General features: G+C 41.2%; 1 protein-coding gene across 13 annotated transcripts in view; it reads right to left on the reverse strand.

Annotated features, from left to right (window-relative positions):
• Positions 1 to 16,412, reverse strand: part of NUP214 (nucleoporin 214) — a 134,591-nt gene that overhangs the window by 108,468 nt on the left and 9,711 nt on the right. For 8 of the 13 annotated variants that reach the window (XR_010944796.1, XM_067742928.1, XM_067742927.1 and 5 more), the window contains exons 9-15: positions 16,217 to 16,283; positions 13,902 to 13,988; positions 11,867 to 11,993; positions 8,830 to 8,991; positions 5,183 to 5,657; positions 3,695 to 3,870; positions 1,392 to 1,489 (exon numbers count right to left, since the gene is read on the reverse strand). Coding sequence is in view for 12 of the 13 variants with exons in the window: in XM_067742928.1 (XP_067599029.1) it covers positions 1,392 to 1,489; positions 3,695 to 3,870; positions 5,183 to 5,657; positions 8,830 to 8,991; positions 11,867 to 11,993; positions 13,902 to 13,988; positions 16,217 to 16,283 (1,192 nt within the window). In the remaining variant the exon portion in view is untranslated. The remainder of the gene's footprint in view (positions 1 to 1,391; positions 1,490 to 3,694; positions 3,871 to 5,182; positions 5,658 to 8,829; positions 8,992 to 11,866; positions 11,994 to 13,901; positions 13,989 to 16,216; positions 16,284 to 16,412) is intronic. The other 5 variants (XM_067742930.1, XM_067742933.1, XM_067742929.1 and 2 more) reach the window with 3 other exon arrangements.

The raw sequence follows: 16,412 nt of genomic DNA on the forward strand, positions 1-16,412 counted from the left end.
CACCAGGGAAGCCCAGGAAAACATCTTTTTGACCTTGGAATAAGAAATGATTTCTAAAACAGAACACAAAAAGCACTCATTATAAAAGAAAAATTGATATATTGAATTATACTAAAATTAAGAACTGTAGTCATCAAAAGACACCACAAAGAAAATGTAAAGGCAATTCAGAGAATGAGAAAGTATTAGTATTTGCATTATACGTATGTGTTTGCACATGCATGTGCATATCCAACAAGGAACGAACTCTTACAGATCGGTAAGAAAAAGACAACCCAAAAGACACCCTGTAAAAGAAGACAGTGAAATGGCTGAGAGTCATATGAAAAAAAAAGCTGAATTTTACTAGTCATCAGGGAAATACTAATCAAAACCACAAAATACAACAACAATAAACAATGAAAAATACAAAGGCTGGCGAGGATGTGGAGCAGCTGAACTCACATGCTCCTAGTAGGAATGTACGGAAGAGGAACATATGAGTATTCTATGACCCAACAATTCCACTCCTAGGTAACTGCCCAGCAAAAACGCATACACATATTAACCCAAAGACGTCAGCTAGCATGGTTATAACAACACTATTCACAATGACTTAAACCCAGAAACTACTCAAATGCCTGTCAAGGATGGAAGGAAACTTGTAGTAGAGTCGTCCAATGAATTCCATACAGCAACAATGATACAGAAAAATCTCACAAACATAATGTTGAGCAAAACAGTCAGACACAGGAATATATACTGTATGATTCCACTTTACAGAAGGTACAAACAGGCTAAACTAAGCTATGCTATTAGAAATCATATAGTGAGACCCGTTTGGCAAGAGTTGTGACCAGAAAGGTGAACATGAGGGGGACTCCGGGACCCTAGTATGTTCTATTTCTTGATCTGGGTGTTAGTTACCAAGGTGTATTCAGCTGGTGACAATTCACTGAGGTGGACGTGTGTCACATGTATCCTTTTTTACCCCCATGTGTATTCTATGTTAGTAAAAAACTAAGTAACTAAAATAAACTGAGTTGTTATGGAAAGAAAAAGAAAAAGAAGGCAGTGGGTAGATTTCTTGGTTACTTTGGGAATGAGAGAAAAAAATCAGGTGCTACACCACAGTCTTCAGACATAAAGAGAATTCAACAAATGGAACATAACATGGATAAGCTCAGGAACCAGCAGAGAAAACAATTCTAAGACTCTAGGGTTGAGATGAATGGCTTTTATAAGCTCACATTACAAATATTCAAAGATCATACTTTGGTATTTCCTATCACATAATCCTATATACTATTTCAAAGGTGTGAATTCTAAAACACAAAAACCCATTTTATAAACATGTATGTTTTGGGCAGTAAATTAATAAACACAGCATTGTAGGTTGAGTTTAAACATACCTGGGGAGAGCCTGACTTGGCCACTGGAGGGGTTATCCTGGGTGATTTCTGTACCGTTGACGGCACTGCACTTGGACTACCCTGAGCAGACCGCCCTGCTAGAACAAGAAGTCAGTTAAAACCAACAGTATTTATTCCCATTATTTCTCCTATCACAAACATCCTTTCCTCAAATCTAAAAAAAAAAAGTTTCTCATTGTCCCTAGCCCCCGTTTATGATCTTTGTTACCAAGAGTGACACCCACAGTTCCCAAATAACTAAAAAACACATATTACATTTTAAAACGGGAAACTCCTTTGTAAAGCAGGTAGAACTGGAGTGTCTCTGATCATAGGTGTGTGGATGGTGTGCAGGCCCAGGAGGCTGCCCACTTGGCCCATCCTTACTCCCCACAGAGGCTCCTGATGCACCTCTGGGAACTGGGGGCAAAGTTTAAAGACCACCAGAACAGTAATCCCCATCACCCTGTAAGAACTCACAAGGTCTTCAGGACCCTCCTGGAAGCCTCTAGGACAAGTCTCGCCCTGTTGTGCATTAGAATCACCTAGGAGTTCTTTAAAAAAATACACCAAAACTCATACCCAAGCCTCATCTCCAGAGAGCCTGATTAAACGGATAGGGAGGGGATCCCCCACTGCGTCCAGTGTACAACTGGGATTGCAATCCAATAATGCAAGACCCACCAAATTGTAAGAATTAAATATGTCAATGGGGGTAGGGAGATCTGGGTGGTAAGCGGTGGAAACGGAGAAAATGTACGTGTGTTACGGTACATCTCCTCTCTCCCAAACTGTAAAGACATGGGGAAAGACTAAAGGAAGGCTTGTTAATTTTTTGGGTCACAGACAGGTGCTTTTCAGAATTTGATGACAAGTCCCAGAATGAGGTGACTTTGGCAAACGCCACAAGGCAGCTCTTTCTCCTGAGCAATAGGTAAGAGAGATTTCAGAAATTTCACAGCTCAATGCTTGCTCAATATCTATCAAGATAAAATGATTCCTGACGCTCAAACACCAAATGGCTACCCAAGTAGGTCTGGCTCGGTATTACCACTGGAGTTCACAGAAGCAACCAACTTAAAAACTGAGACAGATCTGACAAACACCTTCCCAACCATGGGAGCAAACTGACATCACTTACGTCAGGACAAAAAGAAATCCTGTGATGTGATGCACATCACCTATGTGGTATTACTGCTCAAAATGTTTCATGCGAATCTCACCATGTGGAAACTCTCAAATCCAAACTGAGGGACTGTCTACAAAACTAACTGGCCTGACCTCTTCACGAATGTTAATGTTGAGAAAGACAAAAACGGTGAGAAACTGGCTAAGACTAACAAGACAAAATCGGAATGTAACATGTGGTCCTTGAGTGGCTCCTGGATTGGAGGGAGGGAAAAAACGACTACAAAGAACATTAAAAGGACAACTGTGGAAATGCGAATACCGGCTGTAGACTGGATTACTGTTAAATTTCCTCAGTGTGACAATGTATTGAGTACCCTTATTTTTAGGAAACATACTGAAGTTCCTAGGGGTGAAGTGTTTCATGTCTGCGATTAACTTTCAAATGTTTTAGAAAAAAATTACATTAAAAAGGAAAGACATAAAGCAAATGGTGCAAAATATTAGCAAGTGTTGACTCTCAGGGAAGGGCATGGTATTCAGAATATAAGTTATGCAACCTTTCTGTAGATTTGAAGGAAGAAAGACATAGGCTGGGAACATTTACTCATGGGGTTTTATAACGCACTTCAACTTGGCTATAATCATTATTCCCATTTATGATCTCTATTTAATAAATTTGCTTGCGGTAGGGCTGAGTGTGAAAACCCAAAGACAGTCATCAGAGGAAATAAGCATAAAGCCACCATAGGCTCCTTCTCCTCTATGTGGCTTAAAGACTTGCTCTGTGACTGACCTTCACGTAGGGCAGGCTCTGCATGAAGATAAATGTCCTACAACAAGATGGAGACAGCATGGCAGCACTGAGGCCACTGTGAACCTTCCCAATCCAGAGTACAAAAGCCACAGAACTTCAGTGTGAGTTACAGGAAGCAAGAAAAAGGATTTAAACAACAGTCCTTAAAAGTAAGGATTTTTAACTTGGGAAAATTTTTTTTGGCCGTGCCGTGTAGCTTACAGGATCTCAGTTCCCCAAACAGGGATTGAATCCGCACCCCTGGGAGTGAAAGCACGGAGTCCTGACCACTGGACCGCCAGGGAAGTCCCACAGCTTGGAAAAATATACATCTGGGAATTCAGGATTGAGCTCTAAAGCAGTTTGCTTAAAATCATACCCGATACTGAGGAAGAGACCGAGGACTTGGATGACAAGGAACTGGATGATGCCGAGAGAGGTGCAGGGTGGCTGAGAGGTCCAGAGGATGCTGGCTTGGAGACCGAGGAGAACGGCAGCATTGAGGGTGAGCTCTGTGAGTTGTGAACAGGAGCAGAGGTGGCCGCGGCCGTGAACCTGAAAATGGAAGCCCGAATGGATCAAAATGGCCTGCTGCTGTGAGATCCTTTCACACTGGTCATGAGCGATCATCAAAGGATAACTTACTATCCATACTTTTTTGCCTTCAGGAAATGCAAACATTTAGCTATTTCTTATAAAAGGTGAAAGCTGCATGAAAGCATTTATCATCTGCTTATTTGGAATGAAAAAGTCAGTGAAAATATCTAATAAGTACTTAACATGATGATGAAACTAAGTTTATCACGGCATAAAACATTTATTGTCGATTCTATCAAGCTGAGTAAAGAAAGGGGGTGGGACTCTACTGGACTTAGGAGAGTTTAGTGCTCTCCCTTTGCCAAGGAAATTACTGAGAACTCGTTGTGGGGTGATCATCTCTGGGGAATGAGGAAGGAAGAGGAGAGCAGGTCACCCTCTTTGGGATGCTGACCATCTACTGGGCAGGGGAGGTAAGTTCCACCTAACGAGCAAACGTCTGTGAACGATGTAAACAACAGCATCAGATGACTGGTCAAATAAATTACGGTGTGGCCACAAAATGGAATACTAGGCAACCTTTAGAATGAAGTGGCTGCGTGGCAAATTTAATATGAACAATGACAGCGGCCAGCAGCCCCTTCACAGTAATAAGAGATAATACAGAAGAGTGGGGGAAAACTGGTAGCGTTTACACTCAATGGCTATCTTAGGAAGGGTTACAAGGTATAAGGGATTACTTCACTCAAGAAGCTTACATGCTAGTGGTGAGAACAAAACAAGCAGATAAAGAAGTAAAAAGTAAGATATGAGTGAGTTAGTAGGACCCAGATCTGGAGGAAAGTGGAATACCACGCTGAAGTGTTTGGATTGTACTCAAAGAGCAATGAGAAGCCGCTGGGGACAGTCATCTGATGTATTTACAATTTCACAAGATCACTCAGTGGCTATGTGGAAAACAGTTCAGAGAGTCAAGAGTGGACACAAGGGAGAAAAAGGACTAGAGAGATTCGATTTCCTTAAGGGATATATAGTCTGTATTGCTTCATTTTTTAAAAGTAAGGAATACCTCCTACATTTAAAACCTGCAAAAGCAAAACAAGCATTTAAATATAAACTTCTAACAGTTAAAAAAAAAAAATTCTAAGAGACATCTCTGGACTCTGTCCACTGATGAAATGCAAACCTTTATGTTGTTTGCATTTTTACCATTTGCAAGTATTACTATGGGAAAAAGGACAAGAAAATCTATTCAATAACTCCACTCACAGCGACTCTATTTCTAGTGAACAAGCAGCGATATTTCTACCCATCAAACTTTGTTACCTACTTTTCGCTAAGGTTGACCTTGACTGCAGAGGCTGATGGTGGGAAGGTGGGCTTCATTCCTGTGTTTGGAGCAGACACGCTTGGCACTGGTGTGCTTTCCAGGGTAGGCTTAAAACCCGACGATCCAAAGGAGAATGAGGCAGCTGAGGGTGCCACGGGAGAGGCCGCAGGGGTGAGCACGAGGGAGGCTTGAGGAGGAGGAACAAAAGAGAAGGAGGATGCTCCAGGGCCCAAGGCTGCTTTGGAATTGTCAGAGGCACTGGAACACGGAGGGGCCTCCCCAGTGACAGAACCAGATGACTTCAAGAATGAAGAACCAAAGGAGAACACAGCAGGGGCTCCCACGGCGGAAGGCAAAGAGAAGGTGGAGGTGGGAGCAGCCGGTGATGAAGGCAGAACGGAGGCAGGAGCTACGGCTGCTGCCGCATCGAGCTTCTGCGGGGCCTGAGAGGAGGTGGGAGTAGTAGGAGTACTTCCTGCAATGGGAAATATGGAGAAAAAGGAAGGGAGAAGTTAACCCCGTAACAGTGGAGGTCCACATCACAGAAAGCAAGTGGGTTTGTGGAAGAATGAAGCCAGAAATAATGGTTCTCGTTCCACAAGGGAACAAAAAAAGGGAAATGGAGTTGATGTTGGACTTTCCATAGCAAACATTCCATATGGTAAGATGTCTAAAACTTTGAAGGAAAAAGGAAATGCAAAAAGACATTAGACTAATAGGACTTCATGAACACCCACTTGAGTAATGTAGAAAAAATACACTTCTCAATGTTACAGTGAAAAATAAGTTATTCTGCAATATTTTATTATCAGGAAAAACCTTTAATTCAGACTTACACCTTATAATAGTCACTAAAACAACTCTAGGTTAATTAAAGATACACACATATACAAAAGCATATATATAACTATATCTCAAAACAAAGGAGGCAAAAAGTGAGTTGTCTCTTACAGTCTATCAACTTGATAAACCTAAAAGTGACCCCCCCAAAAAAAACACAAAAGATAAAGATTTGACTATGTACAGAAATAGTTATACAACCAAAAGGTAAATGAAAAAAAATTTGCAGCAAATGACAAGCAATATGTTTTATTTTTTTTAAAGCTCATACAAATTGAGATTTAAAAAAATTTGAGACTTTAATAGATATAAGCTGGGAATCTAATGCATAAAAAGAAAATATATTCAGTCTCTCTAATCAAAGAAATACAAATTTAAAAGAGGCATATTTTTGGCTGTCCTCTAAATTATCAAAATAAAAATATATATAATCCCCTATGTTTGAAAGGGTAAAACAAACCTGAAACTTTTTATCACTAGTAGGTACCTTTTTAGCACGGTCTTTTAGAAAGTATTTTAGCATTTTGCCTCAAAAATCACAGAACATGTACCTAGTAATCCCAATTTTAAGAATAAAGACTACGGAAATAACCTAAAAAATGAAAAAGATATTTAATACAACCCAAATGGTAAAATATATTCAACAGAGTGTTAAACACTCCTAAATGAATCATAAAAATTACTTAAGAACCTGGAAAACACTTAAAATTTAAATAAAAGACCAGCATACCAATTATGTATACAATATAATCACAACTATGAAGATGTTTATGAAGAAACACTGAAAGAGAATACCATAAAAGGCAAGTTTAAAATTTTTTCTATTTTCCAAACTTTCTATAAACATGTTAATTCTCCAAATTAAATAACTAACTAAGAAAGCAGTATTTTTTTATCAATACATTTATGGGTCTTGGTTCTTCCAAATTGTCAGAGGTGACAGTTTATCTTCACTATGTCTAAAGCAAGGAAATACTTAGGATACAACTATGAAAATGCCACTTTCTGAAAACAACGACCCCCAGGTAGATTGTCACTTCGATGACAGTATATAATGCAAGCCTATCTATTCTGTTAATACTTCCTTTACACAATAAATATGGAACCAACAACAGCTTACCTCTTTAGAGACCCAAGCATATGTGTCAATCACTTCCATGCATTTAGTAGACCAATACAAAAAGCATATGCCAAACCCCAAAGAAATCACAGGCATCTTCCCCACTGAAAATGGAACTAAATATCTGAAAACCATCATGCTGCTCTTTGCGATCATTCAACCCAGCATCCTTGGCGCTGGAGTGTGGGAGCACGCAGAAGCACTGATGTCCTCTGAACCCATGAGCCAGCTTCAGCTAGAGCTGGTGAACTGGTGGGACACCTCCTCCCCCTTCAGTGGCTCTCTTCCTCTCATCTAAACATGGCCATTACCTCTGGGCTAAGCATGAGGGAACACGGGGTTTCTCTAGGAGAGGCAAACAGTAAAACTGGTCTTTGCTCGCACTCAGGGAATAAGGGGCTTGTAGCAAGCCCCTCACACTGAACTGTGCTCAGAAACAAACATCATCCCACAGGCTCCCGACTTCACAGGGTACACTGCTTGTTACAGACAGACCCAGCAACTGAGTGTAGGTAGTTCATGGGACTCAGGACCACTTAAAGGGGAAAAAATAACTCAGAGTACACACTGCAAAAAAGGAGATATCCCAACACAACAACACTGAGGCACCCGGTACATTACTTGGGGTCACACTGCCAGTTGATAGGAGCCCAAGTATCTGAGTGGCTCTATTTATGAAGTACAACTCACTCTGCATTGGGAAGCAGTGAGAAAAGATCCCCTAAGTGTTCTCCACCACATCCAACCCAACTGGTCAACGTTTCTCCCTAGATATAGAATTGGTGGCAGTATGAGCTTTTTTAGCTATATCAGAAGAGAAAAAACTTACTAGTTATATACTCACAAAATTCAAAAAAAGAAATATTAGTAAAATTCCACAATATGAAACAATGCCCTTCTAGAAAGTTCATTCTGTTCTCACAAGTGACCCACTGCCGTCGTGAGAATTCTGAAGACGCAGATTGGCACTTACACGCATGCATTTACGTATGTGAAGCATAGGTACCAAAATGCCGACTGGCTGTATTGCTTGATGGGTTCTGAAGTGGTTCTGTCTTTGTATTTTCTAATTTTTGTCCAATAAACATATATTACTTAAGCGATATCTTCAAAGAGGAGGGGGAAAATAAACTAAAGAAAATTAAATACAAAGAAAATTCCCACGTTCTCATCACCCAGCAATAGCCACTATTTAGATTTTAACATCTTTCAAGTATTTTTTCTATGTATGTATTTTTCTCATAAAAAAGGAATCAGAGTATACAGTGCTCTTTTACAATATGTTCTGTCCTTTCCTTGTCAATAAATATAACATTTTTAATAGTTACATGGCATTTCACTGTATGGATGTACAATCATTTATTTAACCAATCTCTCATGATTAAACATGTTAGGTTTCAGACCATATAATATAGGGTCTTATAATAGGATACTGTCAGTAAATTACCTAATGGGATCCATCGGGCTGAGATTCCTTTTTCTCTAAAGTAAAGGTTGGAGAATAAAGCTTGGGGGTGAGAGAAGGCAAGTATGTGCATGTGTCTGAGGAAAAGATTAGTCCTGCCTCGGTAAGACAGACTGGCTGATAAAGATAACCACTGTGTGTCCTCACAGTATTCATCCCAGCAAATACTCCTGTACAAGCCCTCGGTATCCCCTCTCGGCCAAAATGGGGGGAGGCACGCACCTGATGACTTGGGTTGTCGCTCTCCTTCCAATGAGAGCCGCTCTGGTGTCCTGAGGAGGGACCTAACACCAGGATTTTGATTGATCATGTAAAATGGACAAAGCACACCATCTGTTGAAAGTAACATAAGAACTGGAGCAGGAGGAAGAGTCTTCTCATCATCTGTTAAAAAAGAAAACAAAGGTGATAAAAGGGCCAAGTCGATTGAAGGGCCTGGGCCCAGAAGCAGAAGACTGCCGGAAGCAAAAGACGCTTCACAGGACTCATCTCTACAGTAGCTCGAGTTGGTTTGTCCTGATTTGGATCTGAACAGCCTTTTATGAAACAGCTCCTTAAAGAAGAGCTACTGCCATGATCAGATGGCCACCGTCCCACCAGCCCTACAGGGAAGCCCTAGCAGTCCTGCAGTAGCTCTGACTCCCAAACCTCTGATTTTTACGTGTGTCCCGGTGTTTGGGAGGTAGGTTTAGCATTCCCCTGACCAAGACAGGAGTCTCCAGGAAGTGACTCCTTTAGTTAAAAAAAAAAATGACAGATGAGCCTCTTTGGAAAACACACGGTAGGGCACAGAGAAGTGAGTCCCACTACTTTATATTCATTCACAGTTGAATCATAAGCATGTATTTTGTCAATTAAGTCTTTACGAGAATCAGAGTAAATGAGCTAATCAGACCAAACAGCCTGACCAGGGAAAGGACAAGGAACTTAGTGGTGTCTGACGGGTACACCTTTCTAAAATGAAGCACAAAGCACAAAGAATATGGCTTTTTGTAAACAAATATTTTTTCCCAGTTTTACTGGGATAAAACACAAACATCGTACGTGTTTACGGTATACATGATGGTCTGATGGATGTATACGCTGTGAAATGATCACCACAACCAGGCTAATTAACACATCCACCACCTCACGTACTTTACCATTTTGTGTGTGTGGTGAAAACTTTTTTTTTTTAATTTTTATTGCAGTATAGTTGATTTACAATGTTGTGTTAGTTTCTGCTACACTGAATCAGTTATACACACACATATATCCACTCTCTTTTAAGATTCTTTTTCCATATAGGTCATTACAGAGTATTAAGTAGAGTTCCCTAGGCTATAGGGTAGGTCCTTATTAGTTACCTATTTTATATATAGTAGTGTGTCTATGTTAAGATCTACGCCCTTAGGAAATTTCAAGTATAGATCCCCAGACCTTATTCATAATATAATTGAACGTTTCTACCCTCTGACCAACACCGCCCCATTTCCTCCACCCTCTAGTCCCTGGCCACCACCATTCTTGCTCTCTGCTTCTCTGAGTGTAACTTTTTTAGATTCCACATATAACTGAGATCGTGCAGTATTTGTCTTTCTGTGTCTGACTTATTTCACTCAAGGTCCATCCATGTTGTTGCAAATGGCAGGATTTCCTTTTCATGGCTGAACAGTCCATTGTATATATAACACATTCCCTCTATCCATTCATCCACTGATGGACACTTCGGTTGCTTCCATATCTTGTCTGCGGTAATAACAATTGCAATGAATATAGAAGTGCAGCTATTTCTTCAAAATCCTGATTTCACTTCCTTTGGAAAGGGAAGTGGAACTGCTGGCTCACATGGGAGTTCTATTTTTAATTTTTTTGTTTGTTTGTTTGCGATACGCGGGCCTCTCACTGTTGTGGCCTCTCCCGTTGCGGAGCACAGGCTCTGGACGTGCAGGCTCAGCGGCCATGGCTCACAGGCCCAGCCGCTCCGCGGCATGTGGGATCCTCCCGGACCGGGGCACGAACCCGTGTCCCCTGCATCAGCAGGCGGACTCTCAACCACTGCGCCACCAGGGAAGCCCTATTTTTAATTTTTTGAGGAGCCTCCATGCTCTATTCCATACTGGCTGCGCCAGTTTACATTCCCACCAGCAGTGTATACAAGGATTCCCTTTTCTCCACATCTTTGCTAACACTTGGTATCACTTAACTTTTTGATAACAGCCGTCCTAACATGTGTGAGGTGATAACTCATTATGGTTTTGATTTGCATTTCCCTGGTACTTAGTGATGTTGAGCACCTTTTCACATACCTGTTGGCCATCTGTAAATCTTTTTTGGAAAAACGTCTATTCAGGTCCCCTGCCCATTTTCTAATCAGGTTGTTTACTTTGTTTTATTCTGCTATTGAGTTGTATGAGTCCCTTATATATTTTGGATGTTAACCCCTTATCAGATATATGGTTTGTAATTTTTTTTCCCATTCCACAGGCTGCCTTTTCGTTATGTTGTTGGTTATCCTGTTTCCTTTGCTCTCTCTCTTTTTTGTTATTCTCTTACTTTATTTTTTATACAATTTTTAAAGGTCACACTCCATTTATAGTTATTACAAAACATTGGCTGTATTTTCCCCATGTTGTACAATATACCCTTGTAGCCTGTCTTGCACCCAACAGTCTGTACCTCCCACTCCCCCACCTCGATATCGCCCAGCTCTCCCCTCTCCCCACTGGTAACCACTAGTTTGTTCTCTAGATCTGTGAGAAAAAATGTCTTGTCTCACTTTCACATTTCAGGAGACTGCGGCCCTGCCGAGCCTCAGCAGGGGAGAAGACAGACTCAAAGCATGTGCTCAGGCCCCATGTGGAAGCCTGTGCCTGAGGCCTCCATTTTCTAACCAGGCCTTCGAACCAAGTATTGGTATGTAGCACCCAAGTGCCGTGGGGCGCTGTCCCCTTGGGAGGCACTGGGAACCTGAAAGGGGCACAGAGACAAAGCTACGAAATCAGCACTGTGTATTTTAGCCGTATTCTAAAGCACACACAGACACGCCAACACTCAGATACTCAGACACACAGAGTATGTGACCTCGGTCAATGAGTATCGATTCAAATTAGATGAGCGTTGTACAACACACCGTCTCACTCTTTAAGTAGAAACATGGTACAAGTTAAAAGTGCACAGCAGAGTAGATTCTGTCATGAAAACGTAGAGCTGGATTTGAATATTAACCATGATGGGAAGAAGACCACTTCTGTGCTAAGCTATGTCAGACTATACTTACTGATGGTGATTTCCACTTGGTTGGTGTAATCTATGGCAACTCCCATGGGCAAGGAATCATCACTCTTGTCTGTCACAGGCAGTTCAGCTCGGCTAGAATCCTCCAGCAGCCAAGATTCCCAATTACTCTGGACAAAAGAACAAGGAGAAGAAGAAAATGCCATGTTGGTTAGAGCCTTCTCCAGCACTGCTCAACAGGAGAGAAGAAAAAAGACAGCTCACGTGGTTTAGAGTTATATGTTGACTGAGACTCTGAAATCTGGAAAAACAGTCTAAAAGCTATGAGTCCCCCACCAAGCAAGGGGTTACTTTTCCAAGTCAACCTCTCTGTCTGTTCCTGGCATACGAAGCTCCTGCCTTGTGAATAAATAACCACTACTGTGAACACTCTCTGAAGTACTGTCCACCACAACCAGGTAGACTCCTGAACACAGAGGGTGAATCTAATAGCTGCACTAAGCCAGTCAGTAGCTGCTCCTAGAAATCTGGGACGGGAACCAGGATCTCCAGGGGATCTCCAGTGAGGTCTTGAGCAGAGCAGCTTATAAAGCTGGCCAAATGCCCTGTGCTCACTCGACCACAGAGACAGAAGGTAACCTTAGTTCTTGTCTTCCTAGTTCCTGGTGTCAGTTCCTCACACTGGCCAATCATCCTGCCACTGGATTCCTTGAGAAACCACCACATCTTTCCAATAAACTCCCCTTTCGTTCAAGTTTGCTCGAGTGGGATCTGTTCCTTGCAACAAATGATTCCTGGTTTTTAAAAATCTAACCTTTCAACGTTGACCAAAACTGGGCAGCATGAATCAAAGGGGAATAATGCTCAATGAGAAACAGAAAAACAAAAAACTGCTCAGGAAAGGGAACATAATTATGCTCCATGACTTAGCTATGGAGTCAATAGTCACATTCATAATAACGTAAACAAAATGGATTCCAACTTGGAAAAACAATTTATAGACAAAATAAAGAAGGCTTGCTAATCACTACAGAACAGAATACAAACAGCATCAGCTTTGATTTTGCGAAAGAAGAGACACAAATGACAACAGCTTACAGGTGGGAGTGGGGAAGGTGTGCTAAAGGCAAGGGTGGGGCGCTGACATGTTCCTCTCACAGCTCGGAAGATCAAGAGAGATGCTGTATGGGAATACCATAAGAAACGAAGGTAAAAATGATTACTTAAAGTTCAAAGATAACAAATAGAAGAAACTAAAACAGTGCTATAACCCTACTGAAAGGAAGGAGGGAGGGTTTGAAGGCCACATGTGAGCTAAATCCTCATTTGCCCTAACAGCCCAATAGTTTAACATTAATAATCGACAACTAGTGATAAAGCAAATTATTATTTAGGGATAAGGAGGTAACCATTAAAAGAAAAAGTTTACAAGTTAAAAGTGGTCCCCTTTCGTGGTTGAGAGCCTGCCTGCCGATGCAGGGGACACGAGTTTGTGCCCTGGTCCGGGAGGATCCCACATGCCGCGGAGTGGCTGGGCCCGTGAGCCATGGCCGCTGAGCCTGCGCGTCCGGAGCCTGTGCTCCGCGACGCGAGAGGCCACAACAGTGAGAGTCCCGCGTAACACAAAAAAAGTGGTCCCCTTTCGAGAACAGGACAGATCAGGACAGGATGGGCAGTGGTGATTTTTCACTTATAAGCCTTTCTCCACTATTTGATTCTTCAACCATGAACATAATTATTTTGATAAAAAGCAAAAATAAAAGTGTTTTTCAATGTGTGAATACATAAAATATTTGTGCTACTAAGAAATTGTGACTGAAGTTAATCCAAGAGCAGCAAATCAGACCGCTGAACTCTGGCCTGTGACCCTGAGGACTACACACTTATGGCTGGCCACCTTGCTGCCCAGAGAAGGATGGATAAATGTTGAATGACTGAAGAGGCATATGTACCTGTGCATGGGGTGCACAAAACATTTTTAAACTCAAGGTAGACTTTAAAAAAGAAAAGTTTCTGGCTGAGGAGTTGTGAGAAATGGTCAGAATGCAGATGCATTTTGCAAGTAGACCAAACATTACCTTTTGATAGATGTGAGATGTGAGAGAAAGAGAGTCAGAGGTGACACCATAATTTTTGCTTGAGCAATGGATGGAATGGAGATTAACCTACAAAGAAGGGAAAAACTTGAGGGAGGAGCAGGTATTGGGAGAAAAACAAGAGTTTAGTTACAGACAGTATTAGTTTAAGATACCTCTTAAAAATACAAGAGGAGTTGCCACTTAGACATTTACATATGAGATAGAAAAGTACCCCTGGAATAAACTCCACTTGCTTATTGCATATAATTCTTTTGCTTAATGCGTTATTTAATGTAGTGGTATTTAATTTGCAATGTCAAATTCTGATACACATACTACTTCATCTGTATTTTATTGGTCCATGTATTATTTTGTTTCTTTTTGCCTAGTTCACTATTTAGGGTATACCAACACCCTGTAACAAATATAGATCCAAATATGCACTAGCCAACATTACAGAAGATTTTTGGAGTTTGACTGGGTATTTAAGTTGGCAGAGTGGCTGTCCTACCAGCTTTATTCAGGGATCCAAGCTCCTCATTTGTGGCTACACAAGCCATTACTTTAGTCCTTAACCAACTTTGTATCCAGGTGACAAAGAGAAGAACAAATGGAGAAGGCCCATAGTTCCTGGGGGCCGGGCCTAGAATTAGCACAGAAACTGCTGCTCCCATTGGAATAGGTAGAACTCAGTCACGTGGCCACACCTCACACCAAGACAGTAGCAGAAAAATAGCTCATCATTTTAATGTTCAGAAGCGAAACAAATTTTAGGTCATTCTCCTGGTTTTCTTAGCAATAAGAAAAATATTTAAAATTAGCAGAATTCTGTACTCACTTTGATTAGGTGAATAGGTAACTGACCCATATTCAAAATTCTCTGCATCCTTTTCTTATAATCCTTTACAAAATGCAGCAGAGGCACTAAAATTTGGCTCACATTTTAAATAAAACATTTTATTGATTTGGTCTTCTGTAGCTTATTGAGTTTTCATTCTCTCTTATTCTTTAAGAACAGCTCCGTATGTTTTTAGTTTGTCTCTGCCATTATTTCTAAGTAGTCTGCAACTGTAGCTCTGAGCTTCTCTTTGACCTGAGTTATTTCAGTTAGTGACTTCATATACATGTATATATATTTGCCGGTATTTTGTAATTTTGTTTTGATTGTTTAAAATTGTGTCATTGTCCAGCTTTATTACAATGTCAGAAACAGTGCAATGTCATTTCTACATCTGACTTGATATGATCAATTTTTCAAAATGTTTTGTGGGGCTTCCCTGGTGGCACAGTGGTTGAGAATCTGCCTGCTAATGCAGGGGACATGGGTTCGAGCCCTGGTCTGGGAAGATCCCACATGCCACGAAGCAACTGGGCCTGTGAGCCACAACTACTGAGCCTGTGCGTCTGGAGCCTGTGCTCCACAGCAAGAGAGGCCGCAATAGTGAGAGGCCTGCGCACCGCGATGAAGAGTGGCTCCCGCTCGCCGCAACTAGAGAAAGCCCTCACACAGAAACAAAGACCCAACACAGCAAAAATAAATAAATTAATTAATTTTTTAAAAAATGTTTTGTGGCTTCTGGAAAAAAAAAGTTTATTCTTGATGTGTACCCAAATTTAATACAACCATTACCTGGCCTTTACTAATTATATAATTAAAAAAATAAAGAAAGAAAGAAAAGCTTCCCTTTCATTGTGTCTCCTGTGTAGTCACTGTGCATAATCTACCAGAGCTCAGGAGAGCTTACCACGACAACTGCAGCCCACCCTGGCCTGCAAAGAGCACAAAGGGGAAGAAGGGAGATGGGTGCTTAACTGCACAGGTGCTTTTAGCTTTCTGGCCGTTTTCCAAAGTCAAACAGAAAGTATTTCTGATGAGTCACAATTTGGTTTGATTTGCATGTCTCTCTTCCATAGTCAAGGATGGGTTATAGTTAACCAAATAGAAGAGGCAGGTTCAAGTAATAGGAAGAAAATAAAGACGGTTGAACAGAACAAGGCAGAAAAAACCTCCTACACATCCAGGTACACTCCTATTGGAGGCTGATTACTAGTATGTTTCCACACACAGTGGATACATCCTAACCTAACAGAAGGGCTTTTGATGACACTGAAGGAACGGCTAAATCTGACACCCATGTTTGTCCAATGCAATATCCAAGCCATTTGATCCAGGGCTCTTGGTCATTTAAGCTGTGCTCTCATCAGAAACTCATTAAAAGGGATGTGACTTCATCTAAATCTTAACTTCAGTTAAACCCCTCCAAAATCTTTCTCAGAAAGGTATCACATAAAAGTGACAAAAGAGAGACACTTACCTGGCTGCTTTGTCGAGCGAGGATACTAACTTCTGTTGAAGCCGCAGATGCTGCCAGCACTAAATCCCTTCAAAGAATAAAACCGGAAGACCATTAAATTCAAACAGCAACAGTTGTACCTTGACTTGAGTCACTGGTAGCATCTACAAGGCTTTCATTGGGACGTGAAGGAGAAAAGCAAGGTTTTCTACCCAGC

Source organism: Pseudorca crassidens, chromosome 7 (assembly GCF_039906515.1).
Source record: "Pseudorca crassidens isolate mPseCra1 chromosome 7, mPseCra1.hap1, whole genome shotgun sequence".
Lineage (NCBI taxonomy): Eukaryota > Metazoa > Chordata > Mammalia > Artiodactyla > Delphinidae > Pseudorca > Pseudorca crassidens.